This window comes from Choloepus didactylus, chromosome 4, assembly GCF_015220235.1.
Source record: "Choloepus didactylus isolate mChoDid1 chromosome 4, mChoDid1.pri, whole genome shotgun sequence".
In the NCBI taxonomy this organism is placed as follows: domain Eukaryota; kingdom Metazoa; phylum Chordata; class Mammalia; order Pilosa; family Megalonychidae; genus Choloepus; species Choloepus didactylus.
In genome coordinates this window covers 39,923,923-39,950,447 of record NC_051310.1, presented here as the reverse complement: position 1 = coordinate 39,950,447, position 26,525 = coordinate 39,923,923, and the positions used below count along the sequence as shown (strand labels likewise).

Sequence of the window (26,525 nt, the reverse complement as noted above, 5' to 3'; positions counted from 1 at the left end):
GAAACAAACAGACAAAGGTACCCAGTGTTCTTTTTTACTTCAATTGCTCTTTTTCACTCTAATTATTATTCTTGTTATTCTTGTGTGTGTGCTAATGAAGGTGTCAGGGATTGATTTGGGTGATGAATGTACAACTATGTAATGGTACTGTGAACAATCGAAAGTACGATTTGTTTTGTATGACTGCGTGGTATATGAATATATCTCAATAAAATGAAGATTTAAAAAAAAAAAAAAAAAAAAGACATAATGCTGAGCAAAATAAGCCAGGCACAAAAAGAGAGATATTGTATGTTACCACTAATGTGAATTCTGTGAAAAATGTACAATGTTTTATACTGTAGAATGTAGGGGACCTAGAGATACCAATTAGTGGAGGGGGAATGATAATCTAATAAGAACAGATAAACTATGGAGGGTAATCTCAATGTTATGGGAATGCTCAGGAATAATTATGGTTTGTAAACTTTCTTGGATATAGTAAGATCATGTTGGAAGCAATAGAGTTATTTTAGGTTTTTTTTTTCTCTTATTCCTTTGTTTTCTTAGGGGTTGTTAATTTTCTTGGGGTATGGTAGGAACATGTTGGAAGCAATGTAGTTATTTTAGATTATTTGTTTTCTTACTCCTCTGTTTGGACATGGTTTATTAATTTTCTTGGGGTATGGTAGGAACATATTGGAAGCAAAGTAGTTATTTTAGGTTATTTGTTTTCCTTAATCCATTGCTTTGTTTGAAATGTTGTGGGGTTTTTTTGGTTGTTGTTTGCCTGTTTGTTTTTAATTTTTTGATAAACAAAGTTAAAAAATTGAAAAAAAAATCAGTAGAAAAATGGGAGTAAAAACTAAATGACAAATAGGGTGGGATGGGGGGATGGTTTGGGTATTCTCTTTTCACTTTTATTTTTTATTCTTATTCTGATTCTTTCTGATGTAAGGAAAATGTTCAGAAATAGATTGTGGTGATGAACGCATAACTATATGATCATACTGTGAACAGTTGATTGTATACCATGGATGACTGTATGGTTTGTGAATATATTTCAATAAAACTGAATTAAAAAAAAAAAAAAAGAAAAAAGAAAATGGCCCTGATTTTAGGAAATGCACACTAAAGTGCTTAAGGGTAAAAGGGCATCATGACTGCAACTGATTCTCAAACAACCCAAAAATAAAAGGGTGTGTATATGTGTGTATATGTGTGAAATGTATACATGCTTGCATATGTGTATATATCAGAGAGAGAAAAGAAAGCAAATATGGAAAAATATTAATATATGGGCAATCTAGGTGAAAGAACACAGACAGGAATTCTTTTAACTATTCTTACAACTTTTCTGTAAGTCTGTCAGAATAAAAAGTTAAAAGAAAAACTTCACACAATATTGAAAATCAGACATTCCATAAAAGCAAAATACAAAGATGAGAAATTGTTCAACCACTTAATAACAAACCAATTTTTTCCTATAATGAGCATTAACATGTAAATGAAACATTCAGTGGCAGAGAGGTTCTGGAAAACCTGGAACTTTCATGTTTTGTTGTTTGAGTGATAAATGGTACAAACTTTCCAAGAAAAACAACTTGGCAATGTGGGCTAAAAGCAGTAAAAATGTACAGACTCTAGTGATACTTCCTCCGGGACTCTATCCTAAGGAAATAAATACTAAAGATTGAGAAAGCGTTATATACAAATGCAATCACTGCAGCTTTATTTAAAATAATACAAATTGGAAAAAAAACTAAATACATCAGAGAAAGGTTTTAAAAACTGTGACATAATTACTCAGAAATTATTCAGTCACTAAAAACTACATCAACATGAGAAAAGGCTTACAACAGACATAATAATATAATAAAGTAAGACTGTATAAACAGAATAATCACAAAAGATGGTTTTAAAAGTACCTATGCACAGAAAAAGAAGATTCACTGTTAGAGTATTTGTAGGGTGATGGAACTGGTGGGTAAGGCTTTTCCTTTTATCTTCCAAATTGTCAGTAACTTTATTATTTTAATAATGAGGAATACATAACTAATTAAAGAGAATAAGCTTAGTTATTACTTTAACTTCAATCCTATGTGGTAACAAAGTATATCTGGAAAATTTACAAATTTTCAAATTACAAAATGACAAATACCTTTATTTTGTTTATAAACTGCATACACAGGTATACATGAGTGGCTAGGCTACTCAAGTCCAATACGGGAAAGGTTACAAAAGATACATATGAAATCTTCATACAGAAAACACGATGTTCAGAATAACATCCTTTCTTTACGAACAAGCGCATTCCATACAAAGGAAAGGACTGTGATAGTATTTTAAAGTTCAAAAGCTTGCCACAGAAATGAGGTATGATAATGAACAAGAGTAGTCTTGTCCAATACTCACTGGAGTCTCATCCGTTTCTCGGTGGGACCTTTAGTGTTCACTGTCTGTTGGACGTTCTTTGTGGTCTCCTTCTCCTCAGATTTTACAGCTTCTGGTACAGGTTCTGCCTCTTTCTTTAACTGATCCACTAGACATCAAAAGCAGATTTTTTTTTTTTTTTTTTTTTTGGAGAAGAATGAAGGTGGAGGGATGAGATAAATTAAGACAATAGTCAGACTCTTACAAATTAATTTTTAACTACTTATCTCAAGTTCTAAATTTAGCTGTTTCATCAGGCAGATGTATTTACAAACCTAAAAAGCTGAAAACCCCAGGAAATTGTGATATTGGACAAAGACACACGGAACCTATATAAAACATTAAATATAAATAAAATATACTATCATTCTATCTCAGTTCAGTGGATAGTCAAATAACTGTTTTCACTGATAAAACAAGACTTTTGTTCACACTGAGATTTGAACTAAAACAAACTTCAAGTACCTTAGCTTCTCAAGAACCTCAAGTACACTTCCTCTATATCTACTCTTTCCACCCGAGTTCATCTTTTAAATATCAAATCACTACCACAAAAGCACCACCTTTTGCCAGTTCCGCAGATCGCAAACATTAGGAGTGACAAACTACAATGAGAGAGCGTAGGGGGACAAAACGATCATAGCTCATCTCATAGTCTGTAGCTATTACTGAGTTAAACAGCCCGTTTGCCTTATTTCAAGTTTAAGAGCATTAGATGAACCATACCTGGGACAGGCTTTTCTCCAGACTTTTGCTATAAGTTTAAAAAAAAAGGGGGGGGGGGGGGAGAAAAAGAAAACCGAGCCGGTTAGAAAAGTTTTCTTCTTGATTTCACAATTCTTATTAAAATTATACCTTCATTCAAATTCTACTATAAATGACTTCATGAAGAGGAACTACTATTCATGTAGCAGAAAAAGTAAATCTATAACTTTCTATTTAATCCCGTTTCAAAAAAGACACAAATCTAAAAAACAGTCAACCATAAAAACCCTTGAGCATCTAGAAAGTCCTCTGCCTCTGCAGCCAGGCCACAATGCATTAAAAAAGTAGTTATGTAAAATCCAATGGGAAGGGAAAATGGGGCTTTTCAAGACTATAGAAGCAAATTTACTTAGGGGATATGAGCTTTAAAAAAAAAAGAATGAAGGTTTGGATGAACTCTGGCTTTTCAAGTTGGTAGGTTAGAAAACCATTTGGGAAATAAGGGTAGAAAAAGGGTATTTTCCTATGAGCATAAGGTTTTTGATGACTGTAGTATTAAAAATCAAACCGTGGAAAAAATGATGGAGGAACTGGGGGTGAAGTAAAAGGTCAGGTCCTCTGTTCTATGCAGCAATTCTTTTACTTGGTTGGACCCAATCACCTCCCTTTTCCCATCACCCAAGTTAAATGTTCTAAAACACTCTCTTCAAGGCCCACAGCCCACTCCTCACCCTCAGCAGATGACCCTGCCTCTTGTGTTAAAAACAAAACAAAACAAAAAAAAAAAAAAAAAAAACTGTGATGCCAATACCACCAATTTCCCTCCTTATCTACCCTCAAACTTATATCTTTATATTCTTCCCTTCATCTCAGAGGAAAAATGTGATCACTTTATTTCCAAGGTTAATGCCTCCAATTGTTTTCTGAATTTACACACCCTCCCTAAGCTGTCTTACCTACTTGCATGACTAAAGACAACAAAACTTTCTGATTGCAAATATCCCAGATTCATGCTGCCAACTGCCTACTAGGCTACTCCAACTACAAATTCTGGGAACCCCTACATTGATTTAGACCAAAATTGAGCTTCATATCAGCAACAGTGCCAGAAAAGGTTAATTAGAAGACTTGAGGCTGCTATCTTTAGAAAGGCCTGCTTGCAAGGTTGGCCCTTGGCTGGTATCTAGGAAATTGATTTTGGGAGGGTTCCCATCATTCCCTAACTGCTAAGAAAGGCTCACTATACCTAGACAGTTTGTACCAACAATGTAGTTTATGCTGAGGAATCTGCCTTCTTTCAAGGAGGTGGAATTTTGATATGCGGCTAGGTAGAGGGTACATATACAATGAACCCAAAAAAACCTTGGGCGCCAAGTTCTAGTGGAAATTCTCTGGGTACAAATATCACACAAACATTGCTGCATTTTTATTGCTGGGGGATAATGCATTCTGTGGGTCCCTTCATGGGCAAGAGAGTGAGCACAAGGAAGCCTGCACATGGATTCCTTCAGACTCAATGTATGTCTTTTTCCCTTATAATTCAGCTGTATATCCTTACTACATCCCTGTTAATAAATCTTAGCCACAAATACAACCACATGCTGAGTCCCATGAGTCATTCCAGCAAATCTTCAAACATGGGAGTAATCATGGGGACCCATGACACAGCCACATATCACATATTTGAGAACATATCAGGGCTTAAGCTAAATTAATCTGCAGAAATTACTTTTCTTACTTTAAAATAGGAGAGGAAATGTGTGGAGCAACATTTTGAGGGAAGTGGGAAATTTGAGAGGAGGGACTCATACTACTAATACTGAACCATTTGGATGATATTATTCGATATGGAATAATGACATTATCTGCTCAATGCATGCTGTCTAATCTTTCTAGTAAATATTGTCAGACAAACAGACAAGAATATAGTCTGAGATGGGGGAAAAAAGAATGTGAGGGTACCTGTCTGACCAAATTTAATAAGGTGGACTTGGAACAAACTTAACTGAATATCCTATGGTATTCTAGCAATTTCTAAAAACAACACTGAAAAGACATTCATCCTAAACGGCTCTAAGAGCCTGAACTCCCATCCTATTGCTATTAGTGTAACTTTGAGCAGTTTCAAGTATTAAAATATGGAAAAAGGAGCTTCAAAGAAGCAGACAAGACTTCTCCAATATTCTCCTGAGTACCCCACTATAGGAGCAACATCCTAGGCACCAGAAACCCAATGTTAGATATACTGGATAAGTAGGAATAAGTCCTGAGCTATACATTGCTCTGGGAGACTTCACGCACACCAACAGTTCTATTTTCTTCCCTAGGTCTGTGGAGAAACATTTTAAATAGGCAGAGTGAAAGGATTATTAATAATTCTGAAGAAAGCCACCTTTCTCCTGGTTCTGTTACATAATGTTGGACATACTCTCTCCTTGGGAGTAGATGTTTGGCCCCTGGATGGCTAAAAGAAATGTGGAGTTTGGGAAAGTGACAACATAAGTGTGACCATAACTAAACCTTTAAAAGAAAAAAATCATTGAAATGATTTGAAGTACAATGTGCTTCAAAATTATTGAAAGGAAATAGGGGAAGAACAGATAAAACAAGACTGGCTGTGTCTGATAATTGTTGAAGCAGGGTAAAGGGTAAATGGATTCATTTTTAATTATTTTCTCTACTTTTGTGTATTTTCAATTTTCCATAATTTTCTATAATATAAAGGGTGGCTGTTTTTTAAAAATCAGAACCTTTGAGCTTCCTATAATATCCAGTCTAGCTCACCATGATGGGAAATTATATAGGATCCAAGGCAGGACCCCAGCCAGAAAAAAAAAGGATTGGGCATTCAGCTGGAGTACTTCAGAACCCAAACATAGCAGTAAACTGCTAAATGTTCAGAAGGCTGGTCAGTGAGAACAGAAACCCTAACTATATTTCAATGAAAATATGTTTCTTTTTCTACATTCTGAATTGTGGTTAACAATATCAATACTTAGACTAGTTCTAAGTCTGAAACCTCATAATCATCCTTAATGCCAGTCTCTCCAAATTCAAACATCAAATTTAGGCAATTTTCTCTATCTTATGGCCACAAAATTAATTCATGTTTTCCACAATTTAAGTTTCCTGACTCCAAACTTCACATTTTCCTAAGCACTCTCTATGATGTTATCAAATATCTTCCTAAAACACTAAACTGACTTCATTACTGCCCTGTAACTGCTTTTAAACATTCAGTGTCTTCAGGAATAATTAGAGGCTTCTCAGTGATAAGGTCTGAAAGATGTGCTAGAGGACTTTTCAGTATACTTCAAGTGAGTATGTGTTCGAAAAAGAACATACCAAAATTGTCACTGTTTCGGTCTGTCTTTAGTGATGATAAGTTAGTTTTTAATACTTAAAATAACTTTGAATGTGACTGAAAGTCTCTTTGTTTTTCGGGTGGTAACGGGTTATGAGTTTAAAAAGGTGAACACTAGCCTATAAGATTACACTCAACCTAGATTTGCACAGCATACAAAATCCTTCTCAATCTGACTTTAATCTTTATTTTCAGTCTTATCTCCCAATATACAGTAAACCTCAGAGGATTTTCTTGTTTCTGAGTATATGTTCACTCATGCTCTTTCACATTTCTGGTTTTGTATATTCTATTCACACTGTCTAGATCAGCACTGTCCAAAAGAAATATATAATGTGAGCCACATATGCAAGTTACATATGCAATTTTAAATTTTCTAGTAGTCATATTTTAAAAAGTAGGAACAGGTCAAAATAATTTTATTATAGTCTAACCAAATACATCTAAAATATAACTTCAACATATAATCAATATTAAAAATATTAATAATGAGATTATATATTTTTTGGTACTAAGATTTTGAAATTCGGTGTTTATTTTACACATACATCACAACTCAATTTGGAATGTCTGGTTTCAAATGCTCAATTGTCATGTGGCTAGTTGCCGCTATACTGGACATTACTGCCCCAGGCGACCTAGTACTATGTACCTAGTACTATGTACAAATTGAATGGTCAACCACACCTAACCTCTTACACTCTGCAATGGTATACTACTCACTCTACACAAAGCTTTAGTTTATTTATTTATTTATTCAACAGACACTATCCATCTTCAAGTGCAATTCATGAGATTTCTCCTAACTGGCTTCTCATCCTGAGTTCCCATCTTGTGTCATCTGTTCCTTTCGCCAACACATGGCCATTACAAAAGTACTATCTCTCACTACAGTGGAATCAGGGAAGCAGGCAGGGGAGGCCTGTTCTAAAGTCATCTCGTGATGTGAAAAAAACTCTTTCAATCTTAATTACCCTCAAAATTACTTAAATAGCACATTTAAAAAACAGTACATATGATCTGGTGTGTTTACAAACCTGAACAAGAACTGAAACTAACATAAGAATAGAATATTCACATATTCTTCCTTATACCTACTTTTCTTCAAAAGCTCATTTAGTCATATGGCAGTTGGATACTTATTGCTATTGTAAATCCCCCAAAAGCATACGGTGTAATTCATATAACTTAAATACCTATATGACGTTACTCTATTTATTCTTAATCCCTCCTCCGTTTATCATGCCAAACCCTCTACCTCACTATTCTTTTTAGTTACAAAAGTTTTAACTATTCTATCACTTAAGGGGTTTATAAATCCACATCAGGCTGGAAGGTAGCAAGTACAGTATAAAGAACATGAGTTTGAGATTCTAGTTTTGATACCACTTGTGACACTTTCAGCAAGCTTCTGAATGAGAACATTATCTATATGCAGTCCTCATAGAAGTGTTGGTGAAAATTCAATGAGGAATTAAGTTTAAGAGCACTGAACAGGTTAATTCCATTCCCTTTACTCATTTCTTCTATTAAGTCATTCAAAACATTGCCTATGATTTAGAGATCATTTTTTTAACAAATAAGGGAACTCAATAGTTTTTGGTTATGCCTGAAAGAGTTCTCAATTTAAATAAAAAATCAATGAACATGTCAGGAAAAAAAGTATCAAATCAAAATTAACCACACACATTCTCATTACCTGCACAAATCTGGGTGGAAATTTTTGTCTAAGATCTAAGAGTAAAGCATCCACTCGTTGTCTCTGGAAAATAGAGCTTGGTTCTTCTTTCCTTTTGGTTTTAGGTTTGACTTTATCTATTAAATATGAAGTCCAAATCAAAATATTGCATAATTAATTTAGTGTCTTATATTTTACAAATCTCTAACCTACCAAAGACATACGCAAACCTAATTATTTTCAAAGGCTTTTTTTTTAATCAAACATATTTCCCCAAATAAGCTAAACACATCATACATACAGAAGTATTCTCTCAATCTTAAATTAACATTCTAATATTGAAAAAGCTGACACATGTTTTTAAAAGATACTTCAGCATATAAGCCAAGCATTTTTTCCCCAAATGCGACTTAATTGAGCTATATTCACCCACCATATAATCCATCCAAAGTATACAATCAATGGCTCAGTGTCATCATATAGATGTGTATTCATCACCACAATCGATTTTAGAACATTTTCATTATACCCCCAAAAATAATAAAAAATTAAAAAATAAAAATAAGAACAAACACCCAAAACATTCCACACTCCTTATTCCTGCCTATTATTTATATATTTTTTTGTCTTTATTTTATTACTCATCTGCCCATACACTGGATCCAGGGAGTGTCAGTCACAAGGTTTTCACAATCACATAGTCACATGATAAAAGCTATTTAGTTATACAGTCATCATCAAGAATCAAGGCTACTGCATTTCAATTCAATAGTTTCAGGTATTTCCTTCTAGCTATTCAAATACACTAGAAACCAAAAAGGAATATCTATGTAATGCAAAGGAATAACCTCCCAAATGACCTCTCGACTCTATCTGAAATCTCTTAGCCACTGAAACTTTACTTTGTTACATTTTTATTCCCACTTTTGGTCAAGAAGGCCTTCTCAATCCCACGATGCCAGGGCCAGGCTCAATGGACAGAGTTTTCCATAATTACCTAAATCACAATCCAGATTATTGGTTTGAAATTAGCTTTTGTACATTTTAAGTGTATTAAATGGTCTTTTTCCACAAAACATAGCAAGTACAAATGGAAAATACAAGTTCCACAAACTCAAGTTAGCATACTCATTTAATACTGTAATTCACAAGAAAAACAGAACAAACAAAACAATAGAAGGAAGACCATGGAGACAAGAAAGAAAAATTTCTCTGTAGGAGAAATTACGAAGTTAATCACATGTGAGGTTTGTCCTGGGAAGAGGGCATAGTGAGAGTCGGTCTCTAAATAAAGGGTTCCAGATCAATTTTACTACAAACATTTCATTAGGGTACGAGTAAATAGCTCTTGGGTCAATTTTATTCAACTAAGGAGAACTTTCCTATGTCAAATGCTGCTGGCTACTATAAAAAATACATATACCTGTGTCTGAAAAACCATTCCACAGGTCTAAATTCTACATAAAGGCTACTACCTTCTTTCAGTAATTTATTCTGAGAGGTGCTGTTTCTCAGAGAAAAAAATGCAGAATATAGATACACTGACACAGACATGTTTCCGGAAATATTTTATAGGTAAAATATGATGAAGAGGTTCAACAGCAGATTAGCAGCCATGGAAACTAGGGGATCTGCCACAACAGGTAACAACTTAGAAGGATCAGAAAATAGACTAGTCATGTGGGAACAGAGTTCTAAGAGCAAGCTTCATCTTCCCTACTTTGAAGATTGGAAGGTAACAGAGTTTTCGATTCCAAAATGACTTAATGGTTAGACAAGCAAAAAATTTCATCTTTGCTCATTCCTCATGTCTGTTTCTCCTTTGTATGCTCCAAATATTTTAAAATCTTGAATCACCCCAACAAAGATTACCAGTTACCTAGCAGGTTAACTTTATTATCTGTTCCTATTATTTCTATATCTAGTTACAAAAACCACAACACTGTCATCATCCTATGAAGAGTCTTCCTATGGAGAAGTAAAACAGGCCTAGGATCAAAAAGCCTTTTAGGAGGGGCTAAGTGCTTTACCTACCTTGCTCTTCATGATCTTTGAAGTGCCACCAATATCCTTTGGAGGGATGATACCGACAATATGACATAGCTTCATCAAAAGCTGACTGAATGCCATGCACTGCAGTAAGCTTGTAAAAAAAAAAAAAACAAAATTTGAATTTCTCATTAGCTCCACCAAAATTTCCCAAGTAAGCACTACACAAATACTATACAGGCTAAAACAGAAACTTCTTGTTTATCAGAACCTATGTTATAGATATCGTGGCATATACTTTTAGCATTGAATTGGCCCACAGTAACGTATGCTCAACACATTCAAATAGTCAACACGTTATACCAACTTGAAAAAGGAGAGGAGCTCCTGTTTGATTTTAGGAAGCAAAGCAGCACAATTAAGTCTTCTTTAGTGTTTACAGAATGTGAAGACACTTACCACTCTGGAGTTTATAACCGATCCCAAGTCTGGTGCCTGATAGATCACCCCAGCAATGATATAGTAATCAGCTAGTGGAATAACTAAAACAGCGGGGAAAAAAATGTTCATAAATATAGCTATGGACATTAACTGTTCAAATAGATTTTCATAAAAAGAACAACTAAAATTTGACATTCTCCCAAATTAAACCTTAAAGCAGGGTTTGGCAATGTCTGTTTTTGTTTTGTTTTGTTTTGTTTTTATAAATAAAGTTTCATTGGTACATACCCATGCCCATTTGTTTACATATTGTCTATGGCTGCTTTGGCACTAGTTGGGTAGTTGTGACAGAGACAGCAAGGCCCACAAAATGTTAAATATTTACTCTCCGGCCCTTCACAGAAAAATATGTCAACTCCAGCCCTAGAGCAGTGCTTCTGAAATTTTATCGTGCATCTTAATCACCAGAGGATCATGTTAAAATCAAATTCTTTTTCAGTAGGGATAGAGCATTTCTGAAGTTCCCAAATGATGCCACTGTTGCTGGTCCACCAACCACACTTTGAGAAGCAAGACCTCAAAGCACTTTGCTGATATCACCCTTAGGGAATTTATCAAACTGTACCTTATATTTTACAGGTACAAGAAGTTATCTGCAGCAACAAGAGTCCCTTCCCTTGAATCATAAATTTCTTGATGAGTGGGCTATATTTAGATATTTGCCACACTGGATTATCTACAAATTATGAAAGAAACATACACAGTTGTACAATAATCAAGTCTATTTTACAAGCAATGGAATACTGTGCTGGTTTGGATGTATTATGTCCCCCAAAACACCATGTTCTTTGGTGCAATCTTGTAGGGGAAGACATACTAGTGTTGATTAAATTTGAACTTTTAGATTGAGTGTTTTCATGGAGATGTGACCCACCAAACTGAGTGACACCTTTGATTAGGGTGTGACCTCTTGATTGTATGTTTCCATGAAGATGCGGACCCCGCCCATTCAGGGTGGGTCTTGATTTCATCACTGGAGTCATATACAAGAGCTCACAAACAGAAGGACCTCAGAGAGCTGCAGCCATGAGAAGTATTTTGAAGATGGCCATTGAAAGCAGACTTTTGCTACTCCAGAGTTTGCCTGGGAGAAACTGAGAGAATACTCCCAGAGGTGTAGAGAGCAATGTCCTGGGAGAAAGCCGTTTTTGAAACACAACCTGGGAGCACAGGAAGAAGAGATGCCAGCCTCGTGCCTTCCCAGACAACAGAGGTGTTCCAGATGCCATTGGCCATTCTTCTGTGACGATACCCTGTTGTTGACGCCTTAGCTTGGACACTTTTATGGCCTTGAGACTGTAACTTTGTAACCAAATAAACCCCCTTTTATAAAAGCCAATCCATTTCTGGTATTCCATGACAGCAGCATTAGCAAACTGGAACAAATACCAAAGCAATACACAAGTCAATAATTACTGGGAGAAAAAAAGTTCGTTATATTAATAAAGTTGTTAATTAGAGGATTGTTCTAGTTTGCTAATGCTGCCAAAATGCAAAATACCAGAAATGGATTGGCTTTTATAAAAGGGGGTTTATTTGGTTACAAATTTACAGTCTTAAGGCCATAAAGTGTCCATTAACAAAGGGTACCTTCACTGGAGGATGGCCAATGGTGCTCAGAAAATCTCTGTTAGCTGGGAAGGCACCTGGCTGGTGTTTGCTCCAAAGTTCTGGTTTCAAAATGGTTTTCTCCCAGGACGTTCATCTCTAGGCTGCAGTTCCCCAAAAATGTCACTCTTAGTTGCTCTTGGGGTTGTTTTGTCCTCTTAGCTTCTCCGGAGTAAGAATCTGCTTTCAACAGACATCTTCAAACTGTCTCTCATCTGTAGCTACTCTTTCAGCTGCTGTGCATTCTTCAAAGTATCCCTCTTGGCCGTAGCTCCTCTTCAAAATGTCACTCACAGCTGCACTGAGTTCCTTCTGTTTGTCCGCTCATTTACATGGCTCCAGTGATTTAATTTAGACCCACCCTGAATGGGTGGGGTAACACCCCCATGGAAATTATCCAATCAGAGTCATCACCCACAGTTGTGTGGGGCACATCTCCATGGAAACACTCAAAGAAATACAATCTAATCAACACTGATACGTCTGCCCACACAAGATTACAGCAAAGAAAATGGCATTTTGGGGGATATAATACATTCAAACCAGCACAAGGATGATGTCTTTATTCTACACTGTCAAGTCAACTTTGCCTTAATAGACAAGTCTATGTGGAAAAAGAATCACTTTATTCATATGTATGTGTTTAAAAATATCCAAAGAAGGAATTCATACATTGTTACTAAACAGTGTTATAAGTTCCGCCCCATACCGCCCCATAGTATTTAAAATAAGGAAATAAAATGACATTTTTCCTCAACTATAGGTAATGAAGGCTAAAATGTAAATAAGAAATGATAAAGTTCTTTTATTTTTCTCTTCTTCAGCAATATCTGTTTTTTAACCTAAGAAATGTAAGTTGGCAGACAAAAGAAACACATTGAAATGGAAAAAGAAAATCACATTTTTAATTTAAAATTAATATGAACAAATTCACATTATAAGAAAAACAAGTAAAATTTAACATGATAAAATATCACCAAACAATGGAAAAGGGATGGATTGTTTTGAAAAATGTTAATATCCTTACCTTGTACCATATATTCAAAACATACTCTAGATGGAAAAATTAAAAATAAAGTACAGTGACTGGGTGGGAATGCACTTTTTAAGCTCTAAAGCAATAGAAGAAATCTTTCAGGAAAGGATTAGTAGCTAAATTAAAATATTAGAACTTTCATACATTCAAAAACTCATGAAATTAAAAGGCACCAAGAAACTATATTTGCCACAAATATTAAATATTAAATATCTGTATTAGGTAGGGTTCTCTAGGGAAACAGAACGAACAAGAGATATCTGTAAATGTAAGATTTTATAAAAGTGTCTCACGCAACTGTGGTGATGCACAAGTCCAAATTCCGTAGGGCAGGCAGCGAACTGGCAACTCCAATGAAGAAGTGAAGGTCCTCTCTTTCTCCCTTAAAAGTCTTCAACTGATTGAATTAAATCCAGCTGACTGAATTCTCTCATTGCAGAAGATATGGCCTTCGTTGATGTAATCAGTCACAGGTGCAGTCGACTAATTATTTAATAAACCAACCTTCTGGCTATTAACCAGCCACAAATGTCCTTGCAGTAACAGGCCAGTGCTTGCTTGACCAGACACCTGGAAACCATCACCTTGCCAAGTTGACACATGAACCTAACCACCACAGTAATCTTAATTCATAAACATTCATACAAATTGATTTAATAAAAAGAAAAACTGAAATCAAGGCAGAACAATGGAGAAAGGATCTGAACCGATATCTAAGTCTTAAGGAAATGTGAGCCTCCAACCCACTCTGTCCCCTGCCTCCCTGCTCCCCATTCCAGAATGTGCACACTATTCCCAGTATCCTATATATCCTGCCATAGATATTTGATGCATATGCAAACATATATAATCTATTTTCTATACAAATGGAGTATGATAGACACACTGCACTACACATAGCTTTTTCTACATTATCTTCGAGACAACAAATACATAGAGAGTTGCTGAGTGGTGTGTGTGTGTGTTGTATTTTGTTGTTATTTGTAGTGAGTTCAAGGGATTTGAGGGGCTGAGCAAGGAAAAAGATGACCACTAGATGGCAGTAACACACAACATATTTACTAGGGTGATGCTCTGAACAGGTTGCTAGGAAAGGGCAATTCTCAGCTGGAGACTTTCCAGAGGCACAAGGGAACACTTAGAGGCATAAGGAAAATCGGGCAAGGAAAACTCCCAGGGAAGAAATTGAGGAGGGGGGGACGGACTTATGTCTAGGTGGTGTCACTCAGGCAAGACAGCAAGGAAACTCTGGGTCAGAGAGCTCTGAGGGACAGATGCAATTTGGGGGAGGGGAGCCTCTCATAACTACAGGGCTTATCTACCGCTAGCAGATGTTGGGTGCAGTTTCGTAGGGTATGCAAAGTTGGTCGGTTCTAAATGCCTAAAAATTGCTTCTTTGGACTATTTTTTAAAGCAACTGGATGTGTAGGAATTTGGCACCAGTGGGCTTTCTGGGCTAAACGGTCCCAGGTTCTTCTGAAGACGTAAATAACACACAGGGCCAAAACACAGGAGCCTTCCTTGGATCATTTATATAGCATTGTTGTCAACCTTTTTATTATAAAACAGATACAGAAAACACAAACCAAATATATGGCTTAACTAATTTTAAAGCAAACACCCTTTAAACCAAGACCCAGATTAAGAAATAGAACTCTTGTCAGTCACTACGGGAGCCTCTTCCATGTGCCCAAACCTAATCAGAATTCCCTTCCTCCCTCCCTAAGTATGCATTATCCTGATTTTCACAGTAATCACTTTTTTGCAGACTGTTATAGTTTTATCACTCAAATAGACACTATATTTAATCTTGTCCATTTGATAAGTCTTTAAAGTGTCTTTCAATTTTAAATCTTCTCTCCATTCTTTTCTCTTTCTTATAATTTATCTATTGAAGAACCTAGGCCATCTGACCTACATATTTCCCACAATACAGATTTGTTCATCACATCCTCATGGTGCAGTCCTATTTCCTGAAATTGATTCAGCAGCTTGGACAAACTCTTTCCTTCTTCACCAAGACTATAGATGGTGTTGAACAAGACTGTAGGAAGCACACGTCTGGTTGTTTCTCTGGTGATAATTAGTAGCTATTGATGACTAATGCCTAAATCTTTTAATTCACTGGGTTTACAAAACATGTGCATCCTACCATTTCTTTTTCATTATTAGTTAGAATACTATAATAAAGAGATACTTTCCCTCATCTATTATTTGGTTACCCGTAGTACAGTTTATATAAGACAGGATAAATGTTTGATTCTTTCCCCTTATTTATCAGCTTTGGAGATCATTTTAAAATATCAACATAAACTCATGGATTTAAATATATTTGATGGGTTTCAATCTATTATTATTATTGAAGTTCAAATTGTCCCGTCTTTGGCCAGTGGGAGACTCAAGTTGGCACTTGAGTTCTTTTGAAATGACTCTAATAGTGTTTATTATCTACCTTGCTATCTACTATATAACAAGCTGTTCCTTCATTTGTGCATTTCCTGACCCAGATCTAGAATCAGTGATAACTCCAATAAGCCTTGGTTTCTTTTAATGAGAAATGGTATTTCAATCTAGACAGTATTGGTTGGTCGCTGTTTCCAGGCCTTTTGAAAAGTGGATTAAGCTAAAAAAAAATCTGTGTGTGTGTGTAGCAAAAGATAAAACATCTCATGAATTCATAAATATTTTCTATTTAAATTCAAGACTACAGAGATTTAACTTCACTATAACTGCCTTATTCCACCCAGAAAATCTTGGGTTTTTAAGAATACAAAAAATGAGAAAATTAGAATAACCCATGATTACCCTTTCTTTTAATCATACATATCATACACTCCCTCAGTAAAGTTATTACTAATATCAATGTAATTATTAAGAACATTTAAAAAAAAATTTTCTATACACTCTTCCCATTTTTCATTGTTGTACTATATTTACTTGTCAGAGCATATAGCAGTACATACTATACTCTCACCCTCTTAACCCTTATATAGTCTTGGTTGTACAGTAACTATATATATAATTTCACTACCAGTCCTTATATTGATGTCTCATCAGTTTGTCTGTCTGATGTTTGTTCTCTAATAGATTCTTCGGGAAGGACTCATGGGAAATTCCTAGAGCTCATATATGTTGATAAGTTTGGCTATGCCCTTTATACCTCAATCAGTTTGGGCTGTATTTAAATCCTTGTCTCAAACTTTCTTTTTTATCTTTTTTTTTTTTTTTGGAAAAATTAAACCTTGTTTATTTATTAAACAAAACCACTAGGAAAATATATCACTGTCTTGCAACAGCAAACAGAAAAGCTATACTATCATGTCAAGTAATGAGTTGGCAGAAAGACAAGATCCTTATCAAAATGATAAGGTCACAGTGCTGGGGTGGGAACATGGCATGTTGCAGAGGTCCCTGGCTGAATGTGGTATTTGGTCATGGGGGCTGTCCCTTCTTTGCACTAAGGGAGTCAAAGCTCACCCAAGCCCCTGAGTTGCTTACTTTTTCTCCCTTTACTGCTGCCAGGGGATTGTCTCAAGATGGTGCTATTATTTTTAGGGGCTAAGCAGGCAATACTGGGTTTAGGCTTTCACTCAATTCTGATCTATGAAAAACCAGGTCTTTCCAAATTCAGTAATTTACAACTCTCTTAAGCAGCCAACAGTTCCTCTTTCACTGTTCATTCCAAGATATGGGTATATATCCCTATTAATACTCCCTTTCCCTTCAAAGGGACAGTGTCACTGCAAGACTGTCCTTTTGCTTTCTGTAGACAGCCTCAGGGGCTATCATGACAGTGAGAGAGAAGCTTCCTATACCCAGTGTCACACCACTCATTTTCTGCATGGACTCCAGGCTAAAAGATGTCATGTGTGAGAATTTCAAGAAAAACACAACTACATCTTGATGGCCAGATAAGAATATCTACAAGGGGCTCTCCAAAGTACCCTTTCTCACAAATCCACATCTTAATTTTAGGCCTTTGTATATAAAACAAAATCAAAGAACCAGATACCTTTTTTCCCCTTTCTAAATTAGTAACCTTCTGGATTTTGTTTTACAACTTATAAAAAATGGTGTGATGATACTTCTGGTAAACAGGAGGCTGGCAACAAACAGAAATACCCCTCCTCAAACAAAACAAGTTAGAGTAAACTGCCAGCCTGTTAGTACCTGTGTACCAAGAAGAACCTGGGATGTTGGAGGGCTCTGGCTTGGTATGGCAAGGGAACATCCTACTGCCAGGACAAGCACTAGCCATACGAAACAGGCTTTTAAAAACACTCCTGTGCTACCTCTGATCCAAATGTTAGCACCAGTTTTTTCTATTTCATTTTCTATGGACTGAAGTACGTAAAGGAACCAGTGCCCAGAGGCAGGTGACGTATTCCTCAACCTTGCTGCCATCCTTAACTCATTCTTCATTCACAAACTTCACTTAAAAGACCAAAATTCCCAGTCCTCTTTTTTCAGGATTCCTGCCCTCATCCCAGATGCCAGACTCTCACTTCTCTCATGGATGAGAAAGACATCTTCATCTTCTTTGTCATGGATAGGATGAGGTGCATGTTGTCATCCACACTTGGTCACACAGCTCTCCAGCTGACACTTCACCTGAAGCTTACTCCCTGCATCCATCAAATCTTTGGTTTTGTCGTTGCAATGCATGGTGCACTGGGCCAGGCAGTCCTGGAATTTCTCCAACTCTCTGGTCACCAGGGCCTGAGCCTGAGCCAGAGATGCATGGCAGGGCTCAATGCACTGATGCATCTGCTGCATGGATGCCTCGCTGTCCTCACAACAGCTGGCACTGCACCAGAACATGAGGCCATCTTCTGGATGTTCTCTCTCTTCAGACTTTCCACCATGGAGTCCTACAGCCTCTTGCAAGCAGAGCTGCTGCAGCCCCACCAAGGCAACCCTGTGCAGCACTGCCACAGCGATGCTGTGCAGCCTTGAGTATCTTAAATAGAAAAAAGTGTTTTTCCACTTTCTTCTAGCATAGAGTATTATTGTAAAAAAAAGTCTGATGGTAGTTTGATTTTCTTTCCTTTATAAGTCATCTGCCCTTTTTTCCTAGATACCCAACATTTTTTATTTAAGGTCCACTCATTTTACTAGAATCTGTTTTGGTACTGGTCATTCTGGATCAATATTCTCAGGTACGCAATATCTTCTTACAATACATAGATTCAAATCCTTGTGTATCTCAGGATAGTTTTCTTAATTTAAAACATTTAATACTTAATCTGTTCCATTGCTTTTGTTATTGCTCCCCCCACCCCCCACTCCAATGCCCAGGAACTCCTATTAGTCATGTATTGGTCGGTTTTGCTTACCTCCAATATTTGTCACATTCTCTCAAATTCATTATCTTTCATTTCTTTTTGTTTTTCAAAATGTTCCTTTTTTACCTTCTATTTCTCTTAATACATTAGCTGTTTATTTGTTCTTGTCTTCCTTCTAGCTTAGTCTTCAATTCTGAAATGATTCTTTTATTTCTAATTCTTTCCTGAGCTGTCAGTTCATTTTTATGCTTTCCTAACTCTAGCTCAGGTTCTTCTTCCATATCTTGCACCATTTTCTTAATATTTTTTAGCTCTTTTTAAAAACAGTTACAGAACTGATATGTTTTGTGGCTACATCTTTCTGTGTAGTTTCATTGTCTATAGGAACTTCTCAGGTTCCTTTTCTTTCTTTTTCTTTCCAAATTTATTGAGATATATTCACACACCACACAAACCATCTAAAGTATACAATCACTGGCTCACAGTACCCTTACATGGTTGAACATACATTCCCATGATCAATTTTAGAACATTTTCATTACTCCAGAGCAGAAATAAGAATAAACTAAACCCAAATCCTCCCCTACCCCTTCTCCTCACTTATCGTTAACCCATAGTATTGGTGAAGTACATTTGTTACTGTTTGTGCCAATTTGAAACCGTTATGTACCCAGGCCACGTTCTTTTAATCCAATCTTCTGAGGGCAGACATACTGTGGGTGGGACCTTCTGATTAAGTTGTTTCCATGGAGATGTGGCCCACCCAACTGAGGGTGGGACCTTTTGATTAGATTATTTCCATGGAGGTGGGACCCCACCCATTCAGAGTGGATCTTGATTAGTTTACTGGAGTCCTTAAGAGAGCTAAGAGCTGACACTGCCCAGATGCTTGGAGACGCAGACAGAAAAACGTTTGGAGATGCTAAACTAACAGATGAAGCCCAGAGTTTGCCCTAGAGAAGCTAAGAAACAACTCCCAGATGCTTAGAGGGAAACACCCTAGGAGAACAAGCAAGGACACACAGGAGCTCAGAGAGAGAAACTAAGAGAGACAGAAGCCCAGAGACATTTTGGAGAAAGCCATTTTGAAACCAGAATCCAGGAGCAAAGGACCAGGAGACACCAGCCATGTGCCTTCCCAGTTGGCAGATGTGTTCTAGGTACCATCAGCTTTTCTTCACTGAAGGTACCCTCTTATTGATGCCTTAATTTGGAAACTTTTATGGCCTTAGAACTGTAAATTTGGAACCTAATAAACCCCCTTTATAAAAACCAATCATTTCTGGTATATTGCATTTTGAGCAGCTTTAACAAACCAGAACATTTTTTCCCATGCCTGTCTTTATTATATTACTCATCTAACCATAGACCGGATAAAGAAGGTATCAGTCACAAGATTTTTACAAACACAGTTATAAGATAAAAGCTGTATAATTATACAATCATTATCAAAAATAAATGCCACTGCGTTGCAGTTCAACCATTTCAAGTATTTCCTTCTGGCTTTCCTAATACATTAGAAACTAAAAAGAAGTATCTTTATAATGATTCAGTAGTAATAATCATTTGTTAAATCCTATCTTCTCTGTTACAACCCCTCCATCTCATTTGATCGATCTCTCAATCTTTAGAGGTAGTTAAGCAATGACCATTCTAACTTCTACATGCTGAAAAGATGTGTCAACATTATGGGGTAGAAGAATGCAATGGTTAATGCTCTTGGAGAAACTGGTATCTCTGAGTTTCAGGGTTTATCTGGCATAGGAACAATCTGGAGATTTTAAGCTTCTAAAAACATAACCTTAATAAGTAAAACTTGTATACAGAGTCTTAGACAGGGCCCAGGGTATTCTTTAGAGTTTTCAGAAATATTGTTGGTTTGGGCTTGGCAGACCATGACAATCTGCAATATGTGGCTGAAGGCTGCATAAGAGTAACCTCCAGAATGACCTCTCAATTCTATTTGAAATCTCTTGGCCACTGAAACCTCATTTTGTTTCATTTATATTCCCCCTTTTGGTGAAGAAGGCATTGTCAATCTCATGGTGCCAGGACCAAGCTCATCCCTGGGAGTTATGTCCCACATAGCGGGGAGGGAAGTGGATTTATTTGCCAAGTCTGATTTAAGAGAGGAAGAGGTCATATCTGTTTTCTCTCTTTTTAAAAATGACTTTGTATAGGATTTGACCTTACTTTTCCATTATTCATTTTACATAAAATTAGCTTTCTTTAAGTTTCAGAATAAGACACAGTTCAGGAAGGCTTTTCTAATGCCCATGGTTTTTACACAGATCTCCTGGCTCTAGTCCCCTCCCTCACTTTGATCTGGGCCTTCTCCTTCCTAATTCTGTAAGGCCTATCATGCATAATTGTTATTCCACTCTTAACAGTTGTTTCCCCTTAATATCGGGTCCTAGCTTTTAAAGGAGCTCTGGGAGGTGAGTTTTCAGAGCTTGTAAGGATTAGACTGCTCCAGCCCATTCAAGTCCTTCTTACTGTAGGCCCCTTCCACTTAAATGGTTTTGGAGAGAGCAAAATCCCTCCCAGTCTCAACTGCTCTTCTCAAACAAGCTTGCAGTGTTTTCTAGCAAATAGCTGCTGGTTACTGTGGACCCCCCCATTTTCAGGTCCATCACATAACAACATTCACCCCCACCTCATAGGTAAGTAGTGAAGAGTAAATGAAATGAATGCCAAAGTAAATACTATAAACTCATTAGGCATTTAATAATAGAACTGTTTTTGTAATAATTAGGGATCAATTATGGAATCTTAGGGGATTTTTTTAGGTTACCTAGTCCATTTCCCTATACAAAGAAATGATCTTCACTCCATCTCTGACATAGTTTGCTCCTTTCTTCCTCCTTTCTAACTTTTCTCCCACTTAAATAAAGCCACAGAAAGGGACTATATTTTCAGGACACAAAAATATATGATAAAACACTTACACACATTTAGCAATAAATCTGCACAGGAAAGAGTTAGCACAGCAGGCCTGAGATTGTTGTCTTTAAAAAGGCCTGCTCACAAGATTGGTCTTTGGCTAGCATCTGGGAACTGGCTTCTTTTTTTTTTTTTTTTTTTTTTTTTTTTTTTATGTACCAATTTTATTTTCACTGTCCTGGAGCTCTGCTAAATTCTAGAATCAGGCTGGGTCAGTGGGGCTGTGGGGTGCCTCTTGCGATGCTTCTAGCCTATCTGCTCCTGGGGTCTTCCTCAGTGTTCTCCATAAGGATCAGCTTGCAGCCCCACAGAAAGGGTGATTTCCTAGGAAGAGTGAAGAGAGATTTGGGGCCCAGGGTGAAGATATCAGATACACTGAACTTACCTCTGTGCCCCAGTACTGGCACCTAAGGAATAAGACAGCTGCTAATAAGGCTGGCACCATCCTGTGTGGCTTCTTTACCTTGAACTCTCTCATCATGGAAATCTTGGGCCTGGTCTTATCTTTGTTCTAAAGTTCTCTTTTTCTCTGGTCAGGGATTTTCAATTGATTTTGAAATAAAATTTCAATTCTTGACTCTGGAACCATAATTTCTTTAGCAAATCCTTCCATGAAATCAATACCAGGATAAGGATTGTTCCTAAATGCCTAGACGAGGGTTTCTAGGTAGAAGGAGGTACCAGGCTTCTCTACCTTGAATCATATCTTCAGTGATATTTTGTCCATAGTCTTGGCTTGATTCTAAGGCCTCTTCAAATACTGGCCTTCTCTGAAATAGGTGCACAGCTCTTTTATTCAAGATCAAATCTGGACGCTTCAGTACTGATTTCTAAAGCAAGTTCCTTTTTCTAACATAACCCAGGTAAGGCTTTTGGTTGAAGGTGTTAATGAAGATTTTCAATCAAGCTTCTGTGAATTTGGGATACTGCATATACCGTTTGTAGCTACAATCTCATTTTGTAAAAGAATTAGACTCAATGGACTGAGATAAGAAGAAAAGTTGTAAGGATGCTTTAGGTTCAGTGAGAGGCCCAGCTGTGCTCATACATGGGAAGAGGTGGTTTTGATGTACTGAGTTGCTTTGACTGTCACTGCTTGGAGTATTGCCCTGGGTATGCTGGAAGAGATTCCTGGTGTCCAAGCATGCAGCTAGTGAAACATGGCTTTTGAAACATTCCATAAGTGGTAAGGTTACACCTGCTCTCCCAGATTATTTGTACAAACAATGTGATTTATAGAGAACATTTATTTTCCTTCTAAGAGTCTGGAATTTGGGGGGTGGGGGTGGCAAAGGATGTATACATGACCAGGCCTCAATAAAAACCCTGGACTCAGACTTCTCAAGTGCACTTCCCCAGGCAGACACACTGCATGCATATGCTGCACTTCATAGCGAGACGGAGGATCCAGCCTGATACGTCTTTTTCCTTTACTGATTTGATTTATGTTGCCATAATGAATCCTAGCCATAAGTACAACTAAAATCCAAGTCCAGTGAGTCCTTCTAGCAAAGTATCAAACTAGTAAATGGTCTCGGGGACCCCAGTAACAGAACCCAATCCAAAAACAAATAAATAATAATAAAAAGAATATATAGGTCAGGAAGGAAATAAATCACGGTATGTTAAGAAAATAATGCTTGAAATTTATATATTTTACCTTGGGTAGGGGTCTGCCGCTGTTGCTTCCGAATGATAAAAAGAATGGGTTCTTGTGCATGTAAAAGGATGTATTCCACTCCAACCATCTGACTGAAAACAGAACACAGACATACAGAGATCTATGAATGCCCTATGAACAGTTCTGCAGAACTTTCAAATCACTATATAAAAGGGTAGCAACATTGTAAATAGTAATAAAACTGCCTATGTTTGGTGTTAAGAACTAGTTGTTCAGGGGTGACAGTGTGATTGTGAAGACCTTGTGGATCACACCCCCTTTATCTAGTGTATGGATGAGTGGAGGAATGGGGATAAAAACTAAAGGACAAATGGGGTGGGATGGGGGGATGATTTGGGTGTTTTTTTTCACTTTTATTTTTTATTCTTGTTCTGGTTCTTTCTGATGTAAGGAAAATGTTCAGAGACAGATTGTGGTGATGAACACATAACTATGTTATCATACTGTGGACAGTGGATTATATATCATGGATGATTGTATGGTGTGTGAATGTATTTCAATAAAACTGAATTTAATAAAAAAAAAAAAAAAAAAAAAAGAACTAGTTGTTCAACTAAAACCTGCTATTTTCCAAGTAGGTAACATACAGATAAAAAAGAAATGGTTTTAAAAGAACAACAAAATTTCTCCACAACTCATTTAAATCTGGGTATTTTTGGCATGAAACCTACTGAAGAGTGTCTGTTTCAAGAAAGCCTAAATACACATAAAATATAAAATTAAATGAAGACTCAATTATACATTTTACCAAACTAGAGAACATCAAAAACCTTATTCTTACCCTCCCAAATTTTTTGATCTCACAGATTGTTTAAAAGCAACAATAAGTTACCTTAATAGTTATAATTATTTGCCTCACAACAGAAGCCATTTAAAACACCACAGGAATTTAATTTCTTGAACTCCCCTGATATTTAGCTAATAGCTCAAAAACTGAACTAGACAGCTCTTTCAGAAACTTTTGTATTAGTAAAAAAATCTTCATTAGTTAGCATTTTAAGTCTGAAGAATCCTGCTTTCATTTGGTTGGGTAAAATTTTATTTTTCTGTATCTGCCATACAAAGAATAACCTGCAATAAATCAGGTAGAATAAGACATTAAATTAGATGTAGAAGTGACAATAAAAGTACATTTATCTGGTCAAGAATGACAGTTGCATTGCTAAGTTCACTCGTCAGATCTGTATCTAAACATCATATTTGTGTTTTAACTGGACAGTAAGTTATAATTGTTTTAATTGGACAGTAAGTTATAACTGTTTTAATTGGACAGTAAGTTATAACTGTTTTAATTGGACAGTAAGTTATACAGAAAAAGACTTCCTAAGTTACAAGTGACTAACAATTCTCTTTCATGTCAAATTTGTACAAATCCAAACAAAACTCCAGTTCTTCTTCAAGACATATTTCATGATCCACAGCTTGAAAAAACTATTTGCTGCAAAGATGCTACCTTTTTAAAAATAACTTACTTTAAGTGTTCTAATGTTAGTCTTTGCATTTTGACCACTTCATTATTACACGTCCTGTCGTAAAAAGGATTGCTTCTTTCTGAGAAGTAATCCAAAACACTACCACTGTTCAAAATGGGGATCCAGGTACTGTCAACCCAAGAGATTCCCAGCAGATTATCTATAGGAAAGAAACAAAATTATAAAAGATGAAAAAAGAAAAAGAAGTCAATTCAACAAATATATATTATGGATTTAAAGCACTAGGCACTATAAATATAAGAATGATGTGGACCCTAACCTATGTATGCTCATAATTTAATAAAAGACAAGTACACATGAAAACACAATATAATAAGTCCTATAATAAAGGTATGGATAAATGCATTATGAGAGTACAGAGGTAGCAGAATACTTTACCTGGGGGACTAGGAATGATTTTTCAGGGAATGAGGAGGAGATGGCTTTTAGAGCTACAAGTCAAAGAATAAACAGAGGCTCACCATGGAGTAAAAAGAGCACAAAGTAATTCTAAGCACAGAATGCATATGCAGACATAGGAAAATATAAAAGTATTTCATATGTTTAGAGAATAACTTCATGTAGGTGAAGAAGTGGTAAGAGCTGAAATCTAAAACAGTCTAGAAAAACTGTAAATCCTGAGTTTTTATATGTCGGCAACTAATTTAAAATTTTTCAAACACACATGTTAGAAGAAACACATCCACCTCAGCTACCAGTTTGAGACCTCTCAATCAGAAAGAGAAATAAAAAGGGAAGTTATTATATTATAGACAAAAGGTGATAGTGATGTAACAGTTAAGAGGCAAATAGAAAGTAGAATTCCCTTAAAGCCATACTGTTTCATATTCTAGAGTAGAATTACATCTTAAATTTCCCAAAATGCAAAAAGAAATTAAAAAGAAGACATGGTAAATAGAGCTCATTACCTGTAATTAATTAGCCTTTATTGATTATTGGTTGAGATAATTCTGCTGTCCTAAACCCCAGTAGGTGTAAGTTTTGAACATCAAAATCCCTATATAATACTGGTTGAAGGAGGACAAATTGAAAACTTCACTATCTCTTATACTGTAATTACTTCTGGCATCTTTGAAGAAGTCAGAACTAATTCAAGGTAGCAGGCAGTTCTGAGCAAACTGAATTAAATGAGAGAATGTAATCATATAAAGGTGAAACATGGTTTGTGCATTATAAAACAAAGGAGGAAACAAATAAATGAAGTATGTTCATCACCAAATAACCAGTACAGATCATTAAGCTGGTTCTTCATAAATGGATCATGCCATAATCAAATAAACAAGTCAGGAAATGACATTTCCAGAAAAAGACAGTTTTTCTAATGAAAAGCAATTAAGGTTAATCACTACTTCCAGCTTGAACTACTATAGTACAATTACTAAAGTAGTTTTGTTTATAGCAACTTTCTTACACATTTCTTTTGTATTTCCTTAAGAATGAGTATATAAAAGTATTTCTAGGAAGACAATTTAGGTTTGTTTCCTTCTTAGGTGAAAACTTCATCCAGATCGTGTCATAATCAGTTATTGATAATGTTACAATGTTACAAATCATATCAGCACAAGTAGAGGAATAATCTGCAGAAACAAATTCTTAATTTCACAGATCCTATCTACCAACAATTATGTAGAGTCAAAAGATATGGACATCAGGTGATAAAGACCTGGAATAAGGCATGGAAATGTACAGGATGATAAGAACACAACAGACATTTTTAGGGAAAAAAAGGAGGCAATTTTCTGAAAGTTATAAATTCAGAGAGCTCAGAAACCAATAACTCATTTAGTGAAGTAATGATAATGAATTTGGCTTGGATATATTGAATTTAAT

The 26,525-nt window shown here is 36.2% G+C and overlaps 1 protein-coding gene and 1 pseudogene across 2 annotated transcripts in view; both read right to left on the bottom strand.

The window, feature by feature from the left end:
• Positions 1 to 1,686: 1,686 nt before the first annotated feature.
• Positions 1,687 to 26,525, bottom strand: part of MED6 (mediator complex subunit 6) — a 29,361-nt gene continuing 4,522 nt past the window's right edge. Inside the window, exons 2-8 of one of the 2 annotated variants that reach the window (XM_037832407.1) lie at positions 24,675 to 24,834; positions 23,182 to 23,273; positions 10,608 to 10,690; positions 10,194 to 10,302; positions 8,181 to 8,296; positions 3,139 to 3,166; positions 1,687 to 2,521 (exon numbers count right to left, since the gene is read on the bottom strand). In XM_037832407.1, the coding sequence (XP_037688335.1) occupies positions 2,391 to 2,521; positions 3,139 to 3,166; positions 8,181 to 8,296; positions 10,194 to 10,302; positions 10,608 to 10,690; positions 23,182 to 23,273; positions 24,675 to 24,834 (719 nt within the window). In that variant the 3' untranslated portion in view covers positions 1,687 to 2,390. The remainder of the gene's footprint in view (positions 2,522 to 3,138; positions 3,167 to 8,180; positions 8,297 to 10,193; positions 10,303 to 10,607; positions 10,691 to 23,181; positions 23,274 to 24,674; positions 24,835 to 26,525) is intronic. The other variant, XM_037832408.1, reaches the window with a different exon arrangement.
• Positions 13,832 to 18,173, bottom strand: LOC119531289 (annotated as a pseudogene).